Source organism: Sodiomyces alkalinus (genome assembly GCF_003711515.1).
Source record: "Sodiomyces alkalinus F11 unplaced genomic scaffold SODALscaffold_2, whole genome shotgun sequence".
NCBI classification, from domain to species: Eukaryota; Fungi; Ascomycota; class Sordariomycetes; order Glomerellales; family Plectosphaerellaceae; genus Sodiomyces; species Sodiomyces alkalinus.
In genome coordinates, this window is record NW_021167080.1 from 3,907,503 (window position 1) to 3,931,358 (window position 23,856).

General features: G+C 52.3%; 11 protein-coding genes across 11 annotated transcripts; 3 read left to right on the forward strand and 8 right to left on the reverse strand.

Moving 5' to 3' along the window:
- Window positions 1–3,153: 3,153 nt before the first annotated feature.
- SODALDRAFT_330711 (ser/Thr protein phosphatase family) lies at window positions 3,154–5,472 on the reverse strand. The gene has a single exon (XM_028611268.1). It carries the CDS (start codon window positions 5,342–5,344, stop codon window positions 3,473–3,475), a length of 1,872 nt encoding a protein of 623 aa, XP_028468801.1. The 5' UTR covers window positions 5,345–5,472; the 3' UTR covers window positions 3,154–3,472.
- Window positions 5,473–5,768: 296 nt separating this feature from the next.
- Window positions 5,769–7,793, forward strand: SODALDRAFT_330712 (glutamyl-tRNA amidotransferase subunit A). Its single transcript, XM_028611269.1, has 2 exons — window positions 5,769–5,966; window positions 6,032–7,793. Exons 1-2 carry the CDS (start codon window positions 5,837–5,839, stop codon window positions 7,456–7,458), a joined length of 1,557 nt encoding a protein of 518 aa, XP_028468802.1. The 5' UTR covers window positions 5,769–5,836; the 3' UTR covers window positions 7,459–7,793.
- SODALDRAFT_330713 (PRP38-domain-containing protein) lies at window positions 7,644–8,728 on the reverse strand. Its single transcript, XM_028611270.1, has one exon. It carries the CDS (start codon window positions 8,599–8,601, stop codon window positions 7,777–7,779), a length of 825 nt encoding a protein of 274 aa, XP_028468803.1. The 5' UTR covers window positions 8,602–8,728; the 3' UTR covers window positions 7,644–7,776.
- A 186-nt stretch (window positions 8,729–8,914) lies between these two features.
- SODALDRAFT_330714 (hypothetical protein) lies at window positions 8,915–10,035 on the forward strand. The gene is made up of 2 exons (XM_028611271.1): window positions 8,915–9,090; window positions 9,182–10,035. The coding sequence occupies exons 1-2, from the start codon at window positions 9,042–9,044 to the stop codon at window positions 9,769–9,771; spliced, it is 639 nt and encodes a 212-aa protein (XP_028468804.1). The 5' UTR covers window positions 8,915–9,041; the 3' UTR covers window positions 9,772–10,035.
- Window positions 10,036–10,910: 875 nt separating this feature from the next.
- Window positions 10,911–12,627, reverse strand: SODALDRAFT_330715 (TATA-binding protein-associated phospho protein). Its single transcript, XM_028611272.1, has 4 exons — window positions 12,267–12,627; window positions 11,789–11,815; window positions 11,407–11,666; window positions 10,911–11,304 (listed from the first exon to the last, which is right to left on the reverse strand). Exons 1-4 carry the CDS (start codon window positions 12,286–12,288, stop codon window positions 11,197–11,199), a joined length of 417 nt encoding a protein of 138 aa, XP_028468805.1. The 5' UTR covers window positions 12,289–12,627; the 3' UTR covers window positions 10,911–11,196.
- Window positions 12,628–14,151: 1,524 nt separating this feature from the next.
- SODALDRAFT_330718 (NAD(P)-binding protein) lies at window positions 14,152–15,605 on the reverse strand. Its single transcript, XM_028611273.1, has 4 exons — window positions 15,365–15,605; window positions 15,132–15,293; window positions 14,681–15,051; window positions 14,152–14,617 (listed from the first exon to the last, which is right to left on the reverse strand). Exons 1-4 carry the CDS (start codon window positions 15,548–15,550, stop codon window positions 14,578–14,580), a joined length of 759 nt encoding a protein of 252 aa, XP_028468806.1. The 5' UTR covers window positions 15,551–15,605; the 3' UTR covers window positions 14,152–14,577.
- Window positions 15,606–15,783: 178 nt separating this feature from the next.
- On the forward strand, window positions 15,784–17,586 carry SODALDRAFT_330721 (FAD dependent oxidoreductase superfamily). Its single transcript, XM_028611274.1, has 2 exons — window positions 15,784–16,325; window positions 16,427–17,586. The coding sequence occupies exons 1-2, from the start codon at window positions 15,859–15,861 to the stop codon at window positions 17,220–17,222; spliced, it is 1,263 nt and encodes a 420-aa protein (XP_028468807.1). The 5' UTR covers window positions 15,784–15,858; the 3' UTR covers window positions 17,223–17,586.
- Window positions 17,246–20,135, reverse strand: SODALDRAFT_357029 (hypothetical protein; the record flags this gene model as incomplete). Its single annotated transcript, XM_028613962.1, has 10 exons — window positions 17,246–17,417; window positions 17,500–17,655; window positions 17,772–17,823; window positions 18,496–18,650; window positions 18,819–18,841; window positions 19,169–19,226; window positions 19,279–19,312; window positions 19,375–19,573; window positions 19,898–19,960; window positions 20,061–20,135. The coding sequence occupies 10 exons, from the start codon at window positions 20,133–20,135 to the stop codon at window positions 17,246–17,248; spliced, it is 987 nt and encodes a 328-aa protein (XP_028468808.1).
- Window positions 20,136–20,306: 171 nt separating this feature from the next.
- SODALDRAFT_109510 (hypothetical protein) lies at window positions 20,307–20,586 on the reverse strand. Its single transcript, XM_028606535.1, has one exon. The coding sequence runs from the start codon at window positions 20,494–20,496 to the stop codon at window positions 20,338–20,340; it is 159 nt and encodes a 52-aa protein (XP_028468809.1). The 5' UTR covers window positions 20,497–20,586; the 3' UTR covers window positions 20,307–20,337.
- Window positions 20,586–21,470, reverse strand: SODALDRAFT_270652 (hypothetical protein; the record flags this gene model as incomplete). The annotated part of the gene is made up of 1 exon (XM_028607724.1): window positions 20,586–21,470. One exon carries the CDS (start codon window positions 21,468–21,470, stop codon window positions 20,586–20,588), a length of 885 nt encoding a protein of 294 aa, XP_028468810.1.
- Window positions 21,471–21,530: 60 nt separating this feature from the next.
- On the reverse strand, window positions 21,531–23,532 carry SODALDRAFT_357031 (hypothetical protein; the record flags this gene model as incomplete). Its single annotated transcript, XM_028613963.1, has 13 exons — window positions 21,531–21,745; window positions 21,897–21,996; window positions 22,088–22,130; window positions 22,229–22,250; window positions 22,342–22,355; window positions 22,461–22,549; window positions 22,637–22,706; window positions 22,778–22,822; window positions 22,925–22,984; window positions 23,053–23,084; window positions 23,131–23,273; window positions 23,329–23,420; window positions 23,522–23,532. The coding sequence occupies 13 exons, from the start codon at window positions 23,530–23,532 to the stop codon at window positions 21,531–21,533; spliced, it is 936 nt and encodes a 311-aa protein (XP_028468811.1).
- Between the last annotated feature and the right edge of the window lie 324 nt (window positions 23,533–23,856).

Below are 23,856 nucleotides of genomic sequence, written 5' to 3' on the forward strand. Positions count from 1 at the left end.
CTTTATACCCGTTAGGGATTACACACGTAGCTTAACGTCTCCGTATCCGAGGATAAGAGCCTTATAAGTACCCACCTAAAGTGTTAATAAATTAACTGTGGGTAATCTAACGGCCGTAAAACGGCCTCGATTATTAAAAATATAGATTAACGATCCTAAGTCTAGGATCGCGTAGTATAATAGCGCTCTGGCTTAGTTAATAGAAAGGGATATCCCCTATTCTTATTATAATCTTAATAGTATCGTCGTACGATAACACGCTACCCCTTAGGTTAGGGGGGCTCTTAGTCTCCCCGTCGCGGTAACGGATAGGTCTTTATAAACTATAGTAGGCGGCGGTAGTATAGGTGTTTTCGTATATCTTATAGGGCCTCCTTATTACGGGAGGGATAGCCTTTAAGGACGTATCACTATAAGGACGCTTTTTATTATCTTTATTATTAGTAGTAATAGTATCCTTAGTATCGGGGAGGTTCTTAAGGGTATTAAAGGTGCCTCTCCTAACTCTAGGCTTTATAGCGGAGGATTATAGGCTCTTTATATTACTAAGAACCGCCCTTAGAGCCTTTACGAAGTCGTTAATCGTTAGTTCGTTTTCCGTAATCTTATCGTAGTTATTTACTAGGTAGTTATTACTCTATTCCTAGGTAATAGGTCTAATAGCTTTTAACGCGTTTTCTGCTTAACGGTCCGCGCTTAATAGCTCTAAAACGCCTATATATTTATAGTGTATTATCGCTATTTTCCAGCTTATTACCCAGGCGTCTATATCCTTAGGTATAGCCTTTATAGGCGTAGTGTATTATCGGTATAGGACTAGGGCTTCCTTATAGAGGTCTATAGGTATCGGTCCTGCGTGCGCGTGTAGGAGAGTAATCCAGGCCCGCGGGTTATTTACGGTGTTATCCTATAGCTAGGCGAGGAGGTTATATAACGTGGTATATATAGTCCCTTCGATATAGGAGCGTGCCTTATTAAACTCTTTCTGCTACACGTTGTAGTCTACCTTTTCCTCGCGGTATATACGGCGATCTTATAGGTAGCGCGTACGCCCCTTTTTAGAGAGGTCGTTAATAGACGTGGGCGTCCTAGTCGTTAGTTTTTTCGTTATAGCCGTAGCCTTCCGGCGAGCGGCCGTCTTCCTCTTACCGGCGGCCGTGGCCGCTATAATAGCGGCCGTAACGGTGGCGTCTATAGTATCCGTGGCCTTATCGCCCTTTAGCGTAATAGTGGAAGACGGAGTAGCCGTGACGGTAGTAGCCGTGGCCTCCTCCGTATTAGGGTCCATGGCGAGGGCTTTATATTTACGAATATTAGGGGGTATAGGTATAGAGAGGAGATAGGCGTTAGCCTCCTTATCGCTTAGCTTTAGATTAAGGTAGTTATCCTAGTAGGAGGCCGATTTACCGCGTACGGCGCGCTCCTAAACTACCTAATCCCTTTAGTTAATAAGGGTAATAGCGGCCGCCTTTTATTCGGCGTTAGATACGTTAAAAGATATCCTTATTAGATTATCGTTTATCGGTTAATTAATTAATAAGTAGGTTAATTAGTCTCTTAATTACTCTAATTAGGTTGATAGTAGTTATTTAAGAGTGCTTATATAGACGTGATTACTTCTTTATAGTAGAATAGGGGTAGCCTTATTAATATCTATCGTTTAGGCGTTATAAACCGGGCTTATAACTATCGCACGTTAAAAGGCACTTTAATAATTAACTTAGTAGAGTAGAAATCTCGTGTATATATATCGTGTTAAGTTATATCTAGGAGAGTCTTTTATACCCTTAATTTAGGTGGTGAAGACTCTATTATAGGTACTATATCATTTAGATCCTATCCGGTCTTTTCCAGTATCCACCCTTATTATATCCTGATACCTAAAGTCCCCGATATCCGGAGCCCTTAGTCATGGAGTGGATCCCCCCTAGATCCCCTATGGACCATATCGTGGTCCTGCCCATACGATAGTTACGACACGACTCGTAAAGGAAGGAGAAATATTTCCCTAGCTTAACTAATTAGAAAGCAGACCTATAGTAAGCCTTAGCTTAACTTTTCCTAGCCACCCCCTATACTAACTATTAGCTTAGCCACAGGCTTTAATATCAGTTTACCTGTAGTCTTAACAGGAGCGTCGGCTTGTGACAGAATAAGACACGACCTCTCGACCTCTTCTCTCTGATCGTCGGTGAGGGAGGGATGGAATTGAATTGTGGAGACACGATGAGCGGAAGAAGACACCGATGACACCACAGTGATATCCTATTCCGCACTATTGAATGGATATAGTGTCAGTGCATCGCGACTGCAGATTTTTGTGGATTCGTGCGACAGTCACCGCATGCATTAATTTCCTCGAGCCCCGCGATCTGGCTCTTCGCGGAAAGGGAGGAAAGAGCAAGGGAGGGGAGGGAGCATGGAAACAGGGGGTTCAAAAGTCAGGTATCGTCAGGGGTCAAAAAGATTACAACGTGTATGTACACTAGAAAAGGAGAAGGTGGATCAGGTACGAAGTCCATTGTCACCGATTTGATTGGGAAGGAAACATCCGCATAGGTAGGTAGCTTGTGGCATGATGTAAGTTGGACGCATATTTGGCGAGAGGAGAGTCCCGCTCACACAAGGTACCCAACAGTGCATTCAGTACCCGGAAATATATTCGTAAAGGTACTTTCCTAGTAATAAGGCAGCTATCGGTGCACGCCTAGCAAAACCAAGTAAATCATCTGTATAACGTAACTTGCGATTTGGATTAGGGAACAGAAATGGTTTGTTCCCGGGGTAGGAAGTGGCAGCTGTCTCGGTTCGGAACCAGGGGCTATCCGTAGGGATGTCTTGGCATTCAGGTACGGAACTCTATTAATGTCACAGACGGTGACCGGGGCGGCTTCCGAAATTCGCTTAATTCATGTACACCAACTTACTTACCTAAGGTAAGGTACCTTAGTACCTTATACCCAACTAGCCTCAACGATTCCGCGACGCCCACGTCACATCGTCACTCGACCTCACACTTTGGACCCCCTCCGAGCTAAGGTACCTGAAACGAGACATCGAGGGGATTCTTTCCTTTTTTTCCCCATTCGTGTGCGATATATCGCCAGTCGCCAACACACGCAACATATTCAAACGATATCGACAGATTTACACCTGGATGGTTACGAGTTAAGGATATTAAAGAAAAAGAAAAAAAAACCTGAACGAAAAGAAAAGACGAAAATCCCCCTACCATATCCGTTCGTCCCACAAATCTCTGAGAGACTGGTATCGTAAAGAAAATGATAAACAAAAAGTGAAAGACGTGGAGTACAACGTAGTTGACAGTATACCTTATGATTCGAGTCCATGCCTGTAAAAGCAAACCATGATGCGCCTACGAGGTTCCAAGTAAACCATGCCAGTTGCAAGTCCAACAATATTATCCCAAACCTTCCCAGATTACTACCTTACATCGCGGCCCTTTCCCCCCTCAACAATCACCATCCCAGTTCTTCCTGATCCATTCTCCGACCTTGTACGTCAACGTCTCGTGGTCCCACTGCTCTACATCCGCGTCGCTGTAATCGCCGCCGCTAAACTTGAGCGCCGGGATGATCCACGGCTGGGTAAAGTCGATGAACACAAGGTCGACCTTATCGGGGCGGCCGTCCTCTTCCGGGAACCCCACCTCGGCCTGCACGCAGTTCGGGACCGCATACATCTTGATCGGCGAGCGCTCCGTGTCATCGCCATCGGTACCCATGTCGTCCTCGGTTGTGTAGCCCGCCAACAACTGCGGCGTCGGTACTGACATCGCTGTCTCTGCTTCGACTCCTCCTAGAGGCCGCTGGGCGGATTCGGGCCCTTTGAGCTCGAAAAAGCTGCCCTCGTCGCTGCCATCCTCGTCGTCAGTGGCCACAAAGTACTTCTTGGACGCCATGGCTTCCGGCACGTTCAGGAACTGTGTGTCCAGAGAGGCCTGGAACACGGGGCCGGCCCGGTTGATCAGAGGGAGAACCTTCTTGGCCACTTGGTAAGGGACGTCCGGGATGTAGCGGAACTTGCTCGTGAAAGGAAACACGAGGTACGTGTTGTCCTTGGTGAACGGGCCCTTGAAGATATCAAACCGCAGAGCCCCGGTGTTGGTGATGATGAGGCGCGGCTTGTCTTTCCTGTCTTGCCTCACCACCACGTCGGGTAGAACCTCGTTCTCGATCCAGGTATACATGCTCCCCTCGCCGGGGTACTTGGCTCGGCTCACCCAGAGATCCCGCGGCGCACACCCCAGCTTGTAGTCGAGGCCGAGGCTCACCCTGGCCCGATCAATCATCTCGCTCACCCCCTGACCCCGCGGCGTGGGGAAAGTCGATTCGTTCAACCCGGTGTGGTGGTAGAGGCCGTACAAGTTGTTGTCGATGTACCTGCGCGAGAAGGAAACGGACCCCCTCACCCCAGCGACCTCGTCATCCTCCGTCCTCTTTCCGATCCCGTCGACAGACGCCCACCCGATCGTCTCCATGTAACGGCCGCTCGCGATCCCGTACGACTTGTCGTCGAAGCGCCGCGCGTCCCGCACGTGGACGTGTCCGCCGAAGAAGAGAATCGGCGCGAACCAGTGCTGCTTGCGGATGGCTTCGAAGATGGCCCTGGATTCCGGCATGCGCAGGCCCACATGACCCGTCACGACGAACACGTCCGGCTTCTCCTCGCGGAGCACCTTCTGGAACCACTCCTCTCGGATCGTATCCTCCACCCGCTGGACGACCGTGTTGTTGGCGTTCTTGTCAAAGTTGAAAAGGAAGCCGAACGTCACGATCTCCAACCCTAGATTCTTCGTCCTGAACTTGCGATATCGCTGCGCCATCGGCACCAAGACGCCCGTGTTGTCGTCCAGGTAATCGAGGTTCGACGCGATGTAGTTCTCCTTGAAGTTCGGAACCGTGGTGTTGTGCTCGCGGTCGGCGGCGTCGGCCTTGTACAGCTCGTGGTTGCCCGAGCAGAGGACGTCGATGGTCTGCTCGCGGAAGATGTCATAGGTGAACAGGCCCTTAGGGCTCGAAGCATCGTAGAGACCGTTTCCCTCGACGCGGTCACCCGTGTCGATCACGATCAGGTCCACGCCTTTCTCGTCAGCCTTCCTGCGCATGTGCTCGGCGAATGATACGTAATCGCCCCAGTCCGCCGAATACTGCGGCTCTTGTAGATGGCCTCCGAGCCAGCCGTGCGAGTCGGTGGTGTGGAGGAAGTTGAGCTGGCCCCAGGAAAGCTCGCGCATCGGGGCGGCAACCGGCTGTGCAGCACCAGGCTGAGCGGCTCGAGCCAAGCGCCATAGGGCGCTGAACAGCAGTGTTGTAATTAACATCGTTGCGGCTGGTTGGGAAGAGATCCCACCAGGATGTTGCTCTTCTGTTGCTGTTACTGTTGCTATTTCTCTAGCTGTATGGTCGTTTGTTCTTTGTTCTCGTGTTCGTCCTCGTTGTGGTCGATGTTGTTGTTCCCTCCAGGCACTTTAATGTGCCTCGATCCTCAATCCGAAGGAACCCCAGCAGGCTGCAGGTACAGTTCAAGCTACTAAAGGTTCTACGTGTACAGTGTATTAATAAGAGACGGACGGGTCCCGTGGTCTGCCTCCAGATAAGCCATCAAGGTTGTACCTCATGCAGGTTGGGTACGTACCTACCTTAAACACGGTCTGGTGATCGTTATCCGCACGGCCCTGTCCCGCCTGAGCGAACAGGTCGGACTCTCTTCCGATTAACAGTCCGGATTTTCGATTGCATCGACCACCAAAACCCCGAGAGCCAGTGGCTAGCCGAATCGCAGGGGGACGACTCGTCAAGAAGAGTAGCACCATATGTCTCTTCATGTGAGGCTCTCGCGCCTAAACCTACGGCTCGGGGCCGCCCCTGGCCATGCGCAGAAAATAATCAGAACCCAAATCCGATGCCACCATCACTATGAGCTCAACCACTTCGTGCAGCGAGGCAAGTCGCATCGACCTATCTCCTCTCCCTCCCTTTCAACGCTGACTTCCCTTTTTGCTAAGCAGCTCCCGCGGAAACTACAGCGGTTGGTAGCAAACCCGGCACCACCAGCTTCAGGCTAGCCGTCAAGGACAATTTCGCGACAAAAGACCTCCCGACGACCTGCGCATCTTCCATCCTCGCCGGTTACTCCAGTCCCTTCGAGGCCACCATCGTGCGCCAGCTACGCGACCGGGGTGCAGTTGTGGTGGGGAAGACCAACATGGACGAGTTTGGAATGGGCTCGCATTCGACTCATTCGTCCCACGGCCCGGTGTTGAACCCCCTCTCGGAGGTGCCACCAACCTCGGCAGGAGGCAGCTCGGGCGGTAGTGCCGTCGCCGTGCGGGTCGGGGACGCCGACATCGCCCTGGGCACCGACACAGGCGGCTCGATCCGTCTGCCTGCGGCGTACTGCGGCGTCGTGGGCTACAAGCCCTCCTACGGCATGTTGTCGAGATGGGGCGTCGTGCCATATGCCAACTCTCTCGACACGGTTGGGCTGTTTGCTCGCGATGCGACTGCCATTGAGAACCTGGTGTTCGGGACGAAGCTGGACGAGGAACATGATCCCAACGACCCGACGTCGCTTTCCACTAACTTCCGCACATCCCATCGAACACGACAACAACAACAACAACAACAACAACAACAGGAGAAGGGCCCGATCAGGGTTGGTGTGCCACTGGAATACAACATCGAGGAGCTGGACCCTCTTATTCGCACGGCTTGGTCCGATGCAGCCAATGTTCTTTCAGACGCCGGGGTCGAGATTGTGCCGGTCTCGCTCCCCTCGACAAGACAGGCCCTGGCCGCCTACTACGTCATCGCCCCCGCAGAGGCATCCTCCAACCTAGCAAAGTACGACGGCGTGCGGTACGGCGTGCGGGGGGAGGAGAGCGACGCGGCGGGCGAAGTCCTCTACTCAAAGACGCGGGGCGACGGTTTCGGAGACGAAGTCAAGAGGCGCATCCTCCTCGGCTCTTACAGCCTCAGTTCAGAGGCGATGGACAACTACTTCATCCAAGCTCAGAAGGTGCGGAGACTGGTGCAGCGGGACTTTGACCGCGTCTTCCGCATCGAAAACCCGCTTTACGACGCGCAACAGTTTGACCTCAGCGACATGTCGGACAACGTCCGGCTGGAGGACAAGCTCGGGCCATCACAGGTCGACTTTCTCCTTTGTCCGACGGCCCCCACCTTTGCGCCCCGGATGCAAGACCTCGAAACGCAGACGCCGGTGGAGGTGTATATGAACGATGTCTTTACCGTGCCGGCGAGCTTAGCCGGCCTTCCTGCCGTTAGCATTCCCGTCACCATCCGGTCACCGGCCCCGGATGCGGATGAGAGCCGGAAGGTGGCGGGTCTCCAACTGATAGGCCAGTATTGGGATGACAGGAGACTATTAAATATGGCGGCTGATCTGTCAAGCCGGCTGGCCACCTCCTCATGATAGGACGCGCCGCAGAGCACATTTCAGCGGGCGGGGGCTGGGTTTGAGCTGTGTCTTGTCCATCCGCGATAGGAAAGTAAACCATAGATAGCCCCCTTGAGGGGTTCCAAGTTCATCGGGACGCTTGATGGGATATCCAGAAATCCGATTGTATAAATTCATGTACCATACCCATGTATCCTGTTGAAAGGAGAAGAAATATAGCCTTGTACAGTTTGGCATCATTTGGACTGCGCCATGTGGGGGATTTATGGACTCATGTTCAGGGACGGCTGAAAGCTGGCATCGTCCGTATTACGTTGGACTCAAATAGCCCCGTCATGATTTTGACCTGTCGGGCGTTTCCCCCCGTTCCCTTCGACCGGGAGACCTACTCCTTGAGCGGCTGCGCCTGTCTACATCCATTCGATCCTCGCCCCCATCCCCATCTCGCCCACCATCTATCTCCCCCTCTGACCTTTCATCGTCCCCGTTCGCCTGCCGCGCCTCTTCTTCCGCCTGGTCCCTCTCGTCCTCCTCTTCCAGCAACTCGTCTATATCTCCGAGAGGGCTTTCCCGCTCCTCCAGCTCCCCGAGGTCCACCAGGTCCGTCCGCCGCGGGAGCTCCCGAAAGCTCGTAGCGCACACGCGCGTCTTGGTCAACAGATCGTCCACAAACTCGTCCATATACGTCAGGCTCGTGCCCTGCCTCGTTTTCCGCCGGAGTTTCCGCCTGTCGGCGAGGTACGGCTCGAGCAGGCGATACACGTCGGCGGGCCGGCGGGTCATGCGGATGTAGAAGCACGCCAGGGCGCGCAGGTACTTGAACCGCTCGCCACCGTGGCCGAGGTAGACCTCGAGGACGTCGTCGGCGGGGGCGAGCTGGAGGAGCTTGAAGGCGAGGCAGAGGAACGGGGTGGGTTTCTGGGCGGCGCCGTAGGTGCCGCCGATGAAGTGGACGTCGTTGACCACGCGGTCGACGATGCCGGCCTCGTTGAGGGCGAAGCACTGGTATTGGTAGAACTGCGAGTCGACGATCCGCCCGATCACGGCTTTCTCCATGATCTTGGCTGGGTTCTCGCCGTTCGGCGCCAGCTCGCTGGCTGTGCCGCGCTCATCGAGGAACCGGCTCTCGTTGGCGTAGACCGTGCGGCCGCTCTTCATGGCTGCGGTCGGTGGTTCGGCAGGATGCGAAGGAATTAAATTTCGTGATTGTGGAGCTGAGAAATCGGGATCGTGGGGATCGTGGTAATTCGGTGAAGTCAATGGCGTCGAGTTGGATGCCAAATGCGATGCTAAAGTATTAGAAAGGCATTGGCTGCGATGGCAGTCGCAAAAAAAAGTACAGAGGTGTGACGTGACGCTGGTTGGGAAAAGCTTATCGATAAGCCCCGTTGCTCGGTGAACGAAGTAAACAACCCACCACGTCGATGCAACCCCTTCATTTTGTCTTATATAGGAGAATCATCTCGACCGCGGCGACTATTGAAACTTGAAGAACAGTTCCAAGGGAATCCCATTGTTGCAGAAATCCCTAACACCGGGTAGAAAGTTCCCTCGTCGAATACAGACATAGGATCGCATTCAAATTTTCAACCTTTGCCATGCTTTTCACAGCATCACAGGTCGCCGGCCTTCTTACCACCGGAATCAGTAGGATCAGAACCCCGCTCCCACTCTGACATTCCTCGACATCCCAATTCCATCAACTTTACTGATCAATACTTCCGTCTCGTCAAAATAGTTCTCTCTTGCACGTCAGCTCTCTTCCTGAGCGGTTACGTCCTCCAACAACGAACATTCAACCAGCTCCGCACCGCCATAAAACAGCAGTCCAGCCGCCCTTCGCCAAAGCCATATCTCCCAGACCGCTTTCGTTCGACGACCACAGAACTTGAAGATGGAACCATTGTCGTTCTCGACACGGGAGAGGACACCGGCCCCCTGGCAGATATCAGGACACAGTCAAAGAAGCGCCAGCACGGCCAAGAGGAGCAAAGGGAAACTGTGATTGAAATAAAACCTTCTGTTCCTGAAGAAAAGCCCTTGGACAAGCTCATACAAAAGGTTTTCGAGGAGGGAACGGCGTCGCGGGACGAGGTGGCTGAGGCACTGAGACTCGCCCAGCAGCATGCCGAAGCTGAGCTGGCCGCTCAGTCAGAACGGGAACGTAACCTGCGGTTGCAGACTGCGCGGAACCAACTCCATCCGGACCCCGGGGCCGAGACTCAGAAGCCTATCAGCCGGGCGGAGAGGAGAAGGCTTATCAAGGAGGAGATTCGGCGTCTTTCGTACGATGATGAACCGGTCTATTACCAGCGGCGACTGTATTGATGTTTTCGTGGTGACAGAACTGGAAGTGCGAAAATGGCTAACATAACCGGGCTACGGGCTCTGGCTACCTTATTGTATGATTGGGATGGATCTGGCGCTATTTTATCCATATTTATACCGCATGAGAAGGAGGGTGGCGTTATGCTTTTTCACAGGGACGGCCGCATGAATGACTGGTACATGTATATAGGAATTTGGAATACACTTTGCAATGAATGGATAGGTTACATCTTTGAGACACTAATGTATCTACTGCTCCCCGGGCTCTGCAAATATGAAAGATTAGGGGTTTAAGCTGCATGGAGTTCCATCAAGATATTCATAGAGGATCGAATGTCTCCTGACTTGCAAAGACTACGTCTGGCTAGGTACCTATAGAGAGAAACCATGTTGACGTAAGATAGAGGCTACATATGATAGTAGTACAGACTAAGTGTTAGGTCACTGCCTTAAGGAAAGGCAGTCCAAGTATCCAGATTTTTTTGCTGAAAGTCCACGATGTTTGTGGACGTTTCCCTACCCACATAAGGGACAGAGAAGTGCAAAGTTTGATCACCTGAGACTACCTACCTAACTGGTATAGAGGCCATCGTAGATTGACTACTCTAACACAAGAACACTGGGCTCGGTGCCGGAAGCTCCAAAGAAAGGAAGAGAAGGCAGGTCCATACGACTGGTGAACAGGAAGGGAAGTACCCCCTACCCGAAGTAGATGTCGATACCCTTATGGGCAACCCCATGACAAGTTCAATTAATCTTACTAGCCATAGCTGGCTCAATGGTAGCGGTTTGGGCCTTCCAGGTCTGATCCGCCGCGGTGTCTACCTATATTCCTAAGTTCGGAGCTCCGTGTCCGAATCGTGGTTCTAGCAAAAATGCCCTTTCTGTTCTGCACAGTGTAAGGGGTTTTTCGTAGTCCTCAGCTGGGTGAGAGCTGTGGACGAGCTTTTTTGCTAGTTGGTCGTTTCTACATTCTCGCCTCCTTTGTTTTTCAATTTCTTTTTGACACCTTCTTCCTCCCTTTCTAATCTCGAACCAACCTACATGGCGTTGTTCCGAGATCTTCATTTTGCACATCTGAGCTGCGACGTCACCAAACCAGTAGATGATGTTGTACTGGACCTCGTTCGAAGTGTCTAGTTGGGAAATGAGTCTCATGATGGTATTTCGGCCACAGTTGTTGTGGCTGGGAGCCCGCAAGTTGATATTGGAATTTAACAGCCTCGAGTGAACGGCTCAAAAGAATACCCATCCGTGTATAGAGTAACTAAGCAACCCCCGGCAGCAACATGCTGGCCACCAACGCAATACATTTCCTCCAATACAGTCGCCGAACGCCAACCCACGCACGTGCATCTTCACCATCGTCATAAGTCATCGCACAGCCAACTCTACAATCTCGAGTCCTGCGGCCGCTTGCCCAGACTAAGAATGTCGTTTAGCCGCATCGTTAAAAGCCTCCTGTTGCATCCTCTCCAGTTCCTCCATCGATATGGTGCTGTTAGCAAACTTGTTGGACTTCTTCTCCCTGCCCTGTAGACGCAGAAACACGAGACGTTAGCCGATCCGTTTTTCACGGGGGAGGGCGGGGAAAGGCGCCAGAGGATGGGGGCATCCAAAGACGAGACAACGCACCTTCTGAACCTCCTTGTGTTCAGCAGCTGCCTCGAGTACCGCAGGAACGTAGTCGGAGAAACCAAGCTGCTCAAGAGCCTTAGTGATGTGATCGCATGCTATGGTTTTCTTGGCTTCCTTCTCGGAGATCTCGTTGGCCTCGGAGGAGATGAGGGTGATAAATTCGACACAACACTCGATGAGAAGATCTCGGGCCTCTTTGGAGAACGAGATTCCTCCGGAGGGGGGCAGAATCTCCGACACGATTTTTTGGACCGTCGCTATGACATGACAAGCGTTAGTTTGCTGTGCGTGGGCATGGCACCGCAACACCGTCTCCCAAAAGCGGTTAAGGGGTTCGGGGAATGCTTTGCTCGGATGACATGGGATGTCTAGTACGTACCCTTGGGGAGCGAGAGCTCATCATTAACTAAGAAAACACCATTAGCGTATGATCAGATCCAAATGGTGACAGAACTCGAGCGTTATACTCCGGCGCTTCCGGCGGCGGCGCGTGACCTGAAGTCCCACATCGTCATGTAGGACATGCAAGTGCGGCATGTTGATAGGCAAGATTGAATATGAGTAGAGGAGGAGATGAAAGATGAGAATGCAGCCAAGCCTGGAACTTGTCTCGTTCGAGAGAAGGGAGATAACCGCGGCTTTTGTGGACAAGAGGGCGGAAGCTTAAATGCTACCTTAGGTAGGCTTGAACGTTGAAAAGCCACAGCTAAGGTAAGAACAAGGGGTAAAGGACACTTGTACCTAGGTCGCTCGGGCGACTGCGATCCGGCCATGGTTTGTAGGAGGGGCGGATGGTTTGACGCGAATGGACACAGGACACAACACAACACAACACAACAGAAGGAAGAAGCACTTACCCCCAAACTCGTGATCTGACATGGTCACAGTTAATGTTCTATGCGACAAAAGATGTTTGCCGTATGTGATTGAAGTAGATAGCCAGGTGATCAGGGGGTTGATGGCGTTGGCGCAAGTCGCCTGTGATTATCCTCCAAGCAATCGCCGAAGATGAATGAGAGGTTGGTTTGATGCCTGCTCTCTCACGAAAATGCGTGATCTCGATGGATAAGACGGCAGGAAGTCGAGTGATCCACAGCGCTATGTTTTGAGTAAATGTCGTAAGCTTTAATGAGTCGAAACGAAAACGACAACCAAGAGTTGAGAAGCTATAGCATAATTAAGCAGCTTCTTTCGAGGCATTGATCTTTCGAGTCGTTGTCCGGGCCTCTAAGGTACCTTACCTAACGCACCTTATTAGGTAAGGTAATGAAGTCGGTCGTTCATCCTGATGGATGAGATTGTCTGATAAGCTCCACTTAATCTCGTGACACGGCTGACACATGGCTTCAACGCATCGGTCCGGTCGGACGTCTCTTCCCTTCTACACGTGCAGAATTGAAACTTGCACTGGTGCCGGATTGCTTTTCTCGGTAAGGCAGCCACTCGGCGCCGTCGCCGCCACTGGAATGGCCGATATTGAGGAGTTACGGCGGCTTCTGCATGAAGAGCGACGACGACGAGCAAAGGCAGAAAAGCTTGTGCACGCGTCACAATGCACAGACTCTTCGAAGAGTCAGTATCTTGAGAGTTGTCACAGCCTCACCCAATCTTGCTCTTCAGGTCGTCGTAACCGATCCGACTTCATCCACGCAGGGGCGATGTTACCGATCCGAGGAGCCTGATATACCCCCGTCGAATTATCCCCTGGTCTGAACCCCGCAAGACAACAAGAGGAGATGTGGAATACAATCTCCAGCAGTAGTCCATTCGCCTCTCTCCCCCACGTTCCCATCGGCACACCAACTAGACTACGTCTGTGCATTCCTCCAGCGTACGTTGTTTTAGTAGAGAGTTCGGCCTCCGTCAGTTTCGAGGCGACGTGGTTGCAAACGCGGTTGAGAGACTGGTCGGGGAGGCATTTAAGACCTGCAGTTACGGACTACACTTGAGAAGCTTGAGGGAGTTGGCCGCACGCAGGAAGTGAAATGGAATGGATTCTAAAGCACACGGCGACGCATACTTGTTCGGGACGAACCGGGTCCGCGGAATGGCGGATCAAGAACCAGAAATCAGTACCGTAATGGGAGCAGGCATCGCGAACAAGATGATTTCCTCTGTTCCCACAGCACACTGTCAAGCTCCTCCCACAATTTGTAACGCGTATTTCGTTCGTAGTTATTATGTACGTGTAGAAGTGGCGTGTAGAAGTGGCGGGGAACTCAAGCCACTCTGACGCTTCCATCTTCTCGGTTGGTGGTAGCCCGGTGTCCAATCAAATGTCTTTGATTGCCCCATCAGAACCACTCTTAGCCTCAGGTACAAAGTTAAACTGGGACTCGTGGATGCACGGGCCACTATTATTTGGTATATTGCCCAAGAAATTTTCGTTCAATTATTTCTGGTCAAACCTTCCTTCCACCTTGACTCTGCATACCTCGAAGAGAGGGAGCTTTGCGCATTCTGCCAAAATGGAATTTCTCATCACCTAGCAGCTACAGGTAAGCTTCACATCTCCATTCCTTTTCCTGCGTTTTGCCCGCAGACATGACTATGATGAGTCTGTTGTCGCCCCAAACTTACGAGCTTTGCTCGATGGTGATTGACGAAGTCCAAGCCAAACGGACGTATCTGAATCATGATGCTCTCAGCTTCTTTTACGACACTATACTTCAATTCATGTTGCTGACCCATTCATCCAGGTAATGTGCGTAGGTTTTGCAGCCAGGAGTTCTCGATTGCCTTGTTTCGGCGACCAGGATGCCCAAATTAAAGTACTATCAAATACCGACACAAGAGGACGGAGACATTTCCACACTGAGAAACATCGCCGTTGAAACTGCCTTTGGTCGGACACACGAAGTGCTTGCGCCCTATACTTACACGATATCTTCAGGCTATTCTGGCTCAGCATGAATGCGTAGTCAAGAATTGGGGGCGGGCTTCTGCTGATAAGGTTTGTTGCACATTTTTTCATAACTTTTTTTTTCCCCGTTGCATGATGATAAAACATATTCCATGCTAATCCTGAATCATCTATGTGGATTAACATATGAGCTTTTCATCTTTCAACTGACTGCAACTTTCTTTTATTTCGATGTTCTATTTTACTTGCGTCATCAAGCTCAGTTGCTGACCATCGCTTTATAGTGTCCAAACAGTCAGCGTCCATCACGCCTCTTGGTACGCAGCAAGCTCGCTTGCTTGCCATCTATGTAATGTGTAAGTCAGCTGTAAAATATCGCGGTCATTGATCTGGGATATTGTCTCGTACCTCAGAGACTCGCCGCTTAGACTGTGGTCGGGATTCAAAACGAATCTCGCCATGACATGACCCGGTTGTTCGGGCTTGAGCAATTGCCCTTGCTCAAATGCTGAAGAGAACCCGGAATGGTCCTTGGCGTCCATGGCATGTTTGCCATCTTCCCGAATGACCCTCTGCATGTCCGTGTCCACGCGGCCGGGAGAAACAGCTATACCTGTTATATCGGGCTCCTCGACTGCAAGATGCGCCGAGATGCTCTCCACGGCCGCCTTGGAGGAGCCGTAGGCACCCCAAGCGGTATAAGCTTTCGCAGCAGCCCCCGATGAAACCCACACCACACTTCCCTTGGATTTTCGTAGTGCAGGGAGAGCCGCTTTGACCTAGGATAGATGTGTCAGAATTGGATTCTCGAATGTCCATATCCGTACCAAATATATCTCGACTTGTCTGCTTGACATACCAAGGCCAGCCCACTGAACACGTTAATGTCGTATGCTTTCCTCCATTCCTCCACGGACGCATTCTCCAAGCGTGTAACCGGTGTAAGAACTCCGTGGTTGATGACCACTCCGTCAATTCTGCCAAAGGCCTTGACGGCGAGTTCAGCCACTTTGGGCGGAATCTGGGGTTTAAGTGTGAGTCCATCAGAGTCTCCAATTACCGCACGCCAATAGGATGAATAATTCCGCCCACCTCGAGATTGCCCAGATCTCCCGCAACATATTCAACTTGATTAGGGTACGACTTCTTCAGAGCTTCCAACTGGTCACTGGACCGAGCGGCTAGAACCACGTTGTGGGAAGCCTTCAGCAGGTACGATGCGATGGCTAGGCCGATGCCACGGCTGGCGCCGGTCACAATGATGACTTTCGACGACATGTTGACTGCGTATTTGTGTGACAACTTGAGAGTCAATCTCGGTTCTCGTCTCTCGCGATGACGAGATCAGTATCGCATTCTTCTAGAAGTGGGCTAGAAGTGGGGGCTGTTACCTCATGCACTGGGGAGTACGTACTTTTCACTGTACGATTCTTATCTTATCAATCCCGGTATCGACCGGCCTCGTCGTCTTAGGTTCCGAGAGGGGAGAGACACGAGACAGACCACCAAGGGTCCGTCAAAGCAACACACACTATTCGGACGAGGTCAAGCTGCAGTCATAGCCTAGAGAGAAAGTAGTATACCAGATGAATACGACGGTGATCCTTGGATCCGGACTCATTGGAGTCGCCACAGCCTACTATTTGTCCGAGCATCAGATTCCGTCCACCATTCATCTCGTCGACCCATCTCCCGAGCTGTTCTCATCGGCGTCAGGGTTCGCCGGCGGTTTCCTGGCCAAAGACTGGTTCGCTCCGCAGTCGGCCTCACTCGGCCTTCTCAGCTTCAGCGAACACCAGAAGCTCGCTGAGCAGAACGATGGGAGGGCGAAATGGGGCTACACGAAGAGCAGCACGTTTAGCCACTCACACGTCCCCGTCACGCTGGCGGGAAAGCGCGGAGACGACTGGCTAAGGACGGGTCAGAGCCGCGCTCAGGTCGTCACGGCTGTGGAATCGGATGACGGCACCGGCAACGGCCGACCTCCGTGGCTCAGACAAGTGGAAGGCGATGATGTCCACCTCATTTCAGAAGAGGGAACCACCGGCCTTGTGTCCGTCTTCCCCATCACCATTACCTGAAATACGAAGAAAGGTAGCAGGGAAAATCAAACTGACTTTTTTTTTCGTTTTTTGTTCTCGCCCATCCGTCAAGGGACCCGCTTCGCCTTTGCCAGTTCCTCCTCCAGACATGCCTTGACCGCGGTGTGCGCCTTCACCACCCGGCGAAAGTCATCTCCGTCCGTACCGATGCGAGACATGGCGAGATAGGAAGCGTTCGCGTCGCCGAGACCACGTCTTCCACCGAGACGGACCTACCTTGCACGCACTTGCTCATCGCGGCGGGTGCTTGGTCCCCGCGCGTCTTCGCGGAACTCTTCCCCCGTGCGTCGGTACGACTACCCATCTCCAGTCTGGCGGGCCACTCTCTCGTGTTCCGGCCACCCCAGGTACCCAGAGGCGACCCCGAGCCGGTTTCGTACTCCGTCTACAGCACCACTGAGGACGGCTGGTCGCCCGAGCTGTACGCGCGGCTGGACGGCAACATCTACATCGCAGGCATCAACTCGGCGACCGAGCCCCTGCCGCCATTACCGTCAGACGCCGTGATCGACGCCGCGAAGATCCGAAAGCTCAAGGAGACGGCGGGGCGGATGGTCTCCTCTTTCGACCAGGAGGGAAACGGGGCCGATCTGGAGGTCGTGAGGGAAGGGCACTGTTTCCGGCCGGTCTCGGACGCCGGCGTACCGATATTGGCTCGGATTCCGGACGCCGATTTGGGCATTGGAGTGCGAACGCGGCCCGGTCCCGAGGGCGGTGTCTATGTAGCGGCCGGACATGGGCCTTGGGGGATCACTCTCGGGCTCGGTACGGGGAAGGTCATGGCGGAGATGATGCAGGGGCGGCGACTGAGCGCCGACGTAAGCGGTTTGGGGTTGCCGTATAGGTGAAGGGATGTGGTAAGCGACGACGGCTATGTTGAAATGTCGTTCTGGGTGAGACGACCAGACCCTTGGTCCCTGTCCCTGTCCCGCGAGGCCCCAACAACTTGGGGAAATTGGCTGTGACATTCTCGGCACTCCCCGATACTAGATGACATTTCGATGTACACTATGATCGCCGACGCGGGATGGCCTTGGCCACCTCTGTGTGTTTCGTGGTACGGTGTACTTCGTAGGTACGCCCGAAGAAAAATGATAGAAAGCCTGTCAGACAAGCAGCGTTGACGATCCGTGGGCATCCATGCCGCCTGGGTTTGGACCCTGGTTCCCTATGAGATCGCCGAACAGGTGCCAGACCCGGCTGCCTGGGAGGCACGGATCAACAGTACTTCTCGAACTGGGGACTCCCAATTGTTTCGTCAGGTTTACGAAGATGATCAGCCTGATGAGTCACAAGGCAAGGGGAACCCCGAGGAAATGAGAAATAAGATGAAACTCAGAAGGCTGTGTGGGTTCCTGGGACGATTTCCTTGTCTATCTATGTACAACGTACACTACCAGGGCAGAACGGTGCCAGGGTTGAGGATCCGGGGTCCCATGTCAGCCAGGGCTGCTGTTCACAAAAGTTTGGCGTACATGTACATAAGAATCAGATGACAGGCAGGGGGCAGGGAATAAAGGAGAGCAATTGATTGGTGCCTGTCTGAATTGCAAAGGAAGGCTGCCTTCTATCCCGTGTCCGATTTCGTGGCCGTGGTAACGGAAGCCTGGAGCGAAGGGATACGTCGTATGTAAGGTAAGATGAATTGAGGCATCATGATCCTTCACCTATGACAGGGGGTCTTGTCCTCGTGGTTCTGTGCCGGCTTCTATCGTTCTCGGTCTGAGCAATGGGCTGATAGGCTATAGCGTCTTCACCTCTCTCCCCAAAATCTCTTGTTTCTTCGGTATTAATCCGCGGCACCTCTACTCTACACTACACTAGTTCGGATATACAGTCATGAGGCTGCCAAGGCAAGGCATCATACTTTCCCAGGCACAAAAGAGCTCTCCAAGGTACAGAGTCCTGTATCCTCTCGGCCGAAAAGCACAATGGATGAGGTTGGGACGCTTATTACGAAGTGCATAGCGTCATTGTCACAATGGGTGAGTGGGGGGTCACAAAATGAACATCCACGTGGTCCAAATCGGTCCCCACCCATATGCAGGACCTATTGATATCACGTCTTGGCTTGCAGGGAGAAGAGAAAGCAGAACGGACCTGGTTAAAGTGGTATTATACATTTTGTCTCCGTTTCATCAAACGGCTCGCCGTTTTGGAAACGCGCCGAGATGTTGTTGCGGCGTAGCCCGCTTATGCTTTGTAATATGTGCTCCTTGAATACGAGGTTGTAAGGCAATATCGGAAGTCCTGGCTGACATACGGTTACCTGTTCCCTTGTACAAGGTTGTCATGGAAATGTTTCCAAAGCCCGCCCAGAGTCATCTCACACCACACCGTAAGGTACCTTACGTTGCACACCATCACGAACACCGACCGTTAGAATCCCGAATATGGTCCAGCGTTCTCATTGGTAGCCGTTTCGCATGACTAATAAAGCTCACCTCCTCGGATGTTCCGCAACGGCCTCGAATGGCCAAGCCCAATTCTACTCTATACCTTAGTAATACCTAACTACCACTGTGCCCACGCACGCCGCTAAAATCTCAGCTTCATTTGTTTCCGCCCCAGCAAAAGTTTCCGTTCACGGGTCCCGTTCCTGAACCACCCCAATGGGTCTCTTCAGACTATTTTCAGCTCGCCCTGGAGGGCGCTCATTATACTCATTATACACTACCGTAGATGAAAGAAGTACGGATTAGGACGCAATGTAATCACCTTCCACGTCCGTCGTATCGCAGATATCAACACTCGCTTCTATTTACTGTATCGACCGACCTTGTTATGTCATCACCCTCATCTGTGCCTCTTCGTCCGTTTTCCAGCCCTTGGCATTCTGCCCGTTCCGCTCTCTCGGCATCGCCATTAGCCGGACGCCATTCGGAATTAATAAGCGAAACAAACTGGAGGAAAATCCAGGAACGCAACTCGGCTTGCCCTCGTCAAAGAAACGCGTGCCAATGGTCAATTACTTCGTACTACCAATCATCGTGCTCGTACCGACGTCCTCATCGGCTCGGTCGGCAAACCAGTATTGGCATTTAATGCCGTACGCAAATGAATTAGATTCCCCATGTAACATTTGCGACCTTCTTGGTGCGTGGGAGCGCAAGTGACAAGACAAGATCTTGGTAAAATGGAGAATGCCGTCAGTCTGCAAGGTGTATTTACTTCGCCGTCCCTCTGCGTCGTGTAAAACCTCGATTCAGAGTCAGGTCAGGTTCCAGGTCAGGTAAGCTAGGGTACAGCGAGTCTAATAATGTGGAGTCGTCTTTGAACTTGGCCTGTTGGCGCTAATTGAGGGCAAGAAAAAAAAAAAAGAAAAAGAAACCCCCCCCCCCCCATGTCTCACTGGATTCAGCTGATTTCCGCGGATTTAGCACAACTAGCGATCCAGGGTCCCCTTTGTTGAGGACTCTCGGCAACGTAATTTTAGCTTCACAGCCCTTCTTGATGGGCCTTGCAATCAATATTTTGAGATTACCTAAGGAGCAAAAAATAATTTTTTTTCAGAGTAAGCCACAAGTGAGCCGACGGGATGGACCATGATCGTTGGTTGTGAGAAGGTATCGAGCAAGCTCGAATCCTGTATATTCGTATCGCCCCCTCTATCTAAGAGGGGACGTAATTCTTCCGAGACTGGCTCGGAATCCCATCAAAGTGAAAGCCCATGTATCCTGCATTACAAAGAAATAGGTGCCCCTCGCCTGAGGCGCCTGTCGCTGTCCAATCCTCCAGTCCTCCGCAGTGGCCGTGCTCATCCAAAAGGCCCAAGGTATATATGTGAGCAGGGAGTATCATACGCCCAATCCAATGAAAAACAAGACGCCTGGAGCAGAAACCTCCCCTTGATAGGTATATGTCTGTGTGATAGTCCCATATGTTTTCCCGCATCCAGGTAATATAGACATGAGAGGAGAACTCCTGGATCGCGCCGTCGCCTGTAAAGAGACAAAATGAAATTCAGTGCCCTCTGTGGGCTAGTATAGTGAGGTGGGTAGGCATCGACTGATGAGAGAGAAGGAAATGTCGGTGCTGTACGTCGTGCGTGCGTGTGTGTGTGTGTGTGTTTGTATGCATGTGAGAAAAGAGAGGAGTCGAGTTGGAATATAAAAGCGACATATGAGAGTGGCGAGGATGTATAAGTCGAGAAGCGGTAAGGATGTCGGGAATCGTAAGTACGGCGGCTCATGCCGCTTAGAGCGTCGTCCTTACTCCCAGGTTGGTACATCGTCCTTCTCAAAGACGATGCCCTTCCGTTTCCAACCCCCACGCTTGATGAAGGCCTCCACGCCGTCCATGGTCAGTGGAGGCCGTCGCGGTGCCACCGCAGGAGTGCGCTTGTAGCTGAAGTTCTGCCAACTCTTGGCATGCCGGGGTTGTCGTTCCGGAACAGCGATGTGCAAGTAGTCTTCTTCGTCGTATGTGCTAGCATCGTCGTCCTGTTTTTCTTCTTCTTGTCCGTCCTGAGGCAAGTCGAGGTCTGTCGATGCGATGGTGGAGTCTGACCACCGTGACCGAGGCAGTTCCGACGCAGCGGAGGGCGAGGACGACCTTGATCCCACAGCATACGACATGGCCTCCCGTTGCTGGCGTTCCTGGTGTTCGAGGAGGCGTAGCTTGTACATGAAGTAGTCGCCTCCTTCGTCGTTGTGGGCTTGCCTCTCGTGGCCGGTGTGCTGCATGGGTGTGGGCGAGCCGACGGCTGGCGCTGACATACTGTCGGCAGACTTGGATGCTTCATCTGCGCGGAAGTACTCTTCTAGGATGTCGTCTTCTGCATCCGAATCTGAATACACGGCTGTCTCGTGGTTCGGATTGAGGATGAAAGGGCGGTTGCCCAGCCTCGGAGGCGGGACGAAGGTCGGGTGGGAGGCGGCATGGTAGGTCGGGTGAAGAGCCAAGGGATCGAATTCGAGGTGTCGGCTGTGACGGTGATGGCGGCTCATGGATGGTGATGGCAAGTTCGTCGAGCTTGACGAGACGCTTGAGACTGAGTAGGAAAGGCTCGGTTTCCGAAGTTCGAATGCTCCGGGAGGTGGTGATTGGGGCTTGGTTGGCCTCAGGCGGCACCCATTTGCTATTGCGCAAGGCATGTTGTGTGTATGCTGGGGGTATGCGTATATATGGTTAGAAATCGATGAGCTGGGATGGGGTTATGGCTTGTCGAGAACCGGGGAGGAGGACGAAGCCCAAATCTGTATGGACACTAGATCCCCTTCGAGAGTGGTGAAGCACATGTCCCTATGAAGATACTGGAAGACGTGACGGGCTGCGATGCCTCCGGAAGAGCGAACAAGGCCACTCTTATTAAAGCCAGAGGTGTTCGGGAGCAGCGGAGGGACGGGTGGGGGTGTCATCTGTGGCTTGGCTTGTGAGGAGGGGAACAAATTCCAGCAGCCTCCCCCCCCCCCCCCCCCGGGTTCTGAACGAGATCGGGCGGGACGCAAAGGCAAGACAAGGACGCTAGTGACCGCGATTCAATGTAGAGAGAGGTACCTAATTTGTACAAGCATACATACGCCAAGATGATGGATCATAGAGATGCGAGGTACGAAATACATCGTACGTGTCATGGTTGCGTACTCCGAATCCGTACCTCGCAGCAGGTACGGGATACGCCTGTCACGCAGTCAGCGCTGCAAGGATACAGGCACATCGGCAGGGGGCAGGGACAGGGGTACGTGAGGTGTACGAAGGTCGAAGTACCTACTTCGTATGGAGTTTCGTGAATCATGGTGCAAATGAGCTGCGAACTGCGAGCGGAATGATATGTCCGCCAGGACCACCCACACAACTGCTAAGTTCTGAATAAGCCGGCTGGGGATGGATCAAGCCAAACCCAAAACATCACCGAACAAAAAACGGAGCCTGAACTGGACTTGACAGACGAGCACTAATTACAGTTGCACAGGGACTCCGTTTACGGTGATGGACCAAGACAGCGACCGAGGCCTCTTTTCACACCTCCGCACAACAACCTTGACCGCCGTTGCGTGGATTTCGCGGGATTGTGTGGTTCAGATTTAAAAAAAAAAAAAAAAAAAAAAAAAAAAAAAGAGCGGGGAATTACGAATTATGAACACAGTCGTGATGGACGGCCGTTGCCATTGAGTGCGAGGTGAACGAGAAAACCCCACTGGGCCAAGATGACCCGATCCGGACAGAGGCATGCCTCGGAGCATCGTACACGTGTACAACGTAGACATAGGCTCTGTAGGGGTATAGTACCCGTTACCTATACCCGAAACCGTGCCTACACCGGTAGTATGGTGGTGGGAATAACGAGCGACTGAGATACCTTGGTAGCCCTGATATTGTAATATGGTGACCTTGGTATAGCGTCGTGGTGGTCTTGGTAATTCTTGGTTCTTGGTAGGCTAGGTACCTTAAGTTATGAAACCCAGCTAAGGCATCGAATACGTCATTCTCACGATTGTTCGTGGTTCTTATCGTCCAATGAATGTCAGTTCGGCCGACTTTTCCGTATACTGGGTGAACAAGGGTTAGTTGATCGGGCTAGTTGATCTCTCCCCTTCTAAATCATGACTTCGTCGAGTCGTCTTTTGGTTCAGCGACAATGAGGTAGTGCAAGTGAACTGCGGAGAGACTTTGACGACATGGAGCGACTATCATGTTTCAGTGCCTTGAAGTGGTGGAGAAGGCGAGTCGGGTCACGCGTCCCTGCCGATAAAATATGCCTGGTCGATCTGAAGCCGATGGAAAGCTTTTTGCTGGCTGTATCTCTCGGGAAACTCCAGTCCCATTCAGGAACCCCAGTCGACTCCATTGCCCAGCAGGCTTGAGGATCTCAGGTACAGCTTGGCTGGAATTGACCAGAGAAGTCCACGGTCCGTCCGCATTGCGGAGAGTGCCGTTGCGGAGAAATGAGAGACCAGCTAAATGAACGAGAGGCGAAAGCCGAACGACTACCAAAAGAACAACCTTAACCACTCTCGGCCGTGGCCCAGGCCGCATCAGGTACAACGTACCAGAGACACTTGCGAGGCGCCGCTTCCAGGGAGAGTAAGACATCTTGTCTTGGTCTGAGAGTGCTAATTGATGGACTCTCATCTTATGAACCCATGTCAATTTGACAGTTGGGAAAAAGAAAAGAAGGGATCCAGAGATATGACTGCGGACCGACCGACTGACCATGGTCGATCAAACTATATTAGGCTACGAGAAAACAAAGCGGTGACGGGGAATGGATCACGGAGTAAATCCGCAGTCGCCTCCTCGTCTAGATAGTGGCTGGGGGGATATGGCGAGTAAGCTGAAGAGAGTGGGATGCCTGGAAGCTATCCAGATTCACATACAACAGATGTCCACACTAAAGGTAGATTCGACATACCATCTTACCTTACCCCTCTCTGTCCGTTCCTCCTCCGCCCCGCCCGTATGCATTCAGGTACGGGTGCAACGTCCATTACTAATTATTACCTGCATGTGCAGGCACGCACAGAGGCAGTGCACCAAGGA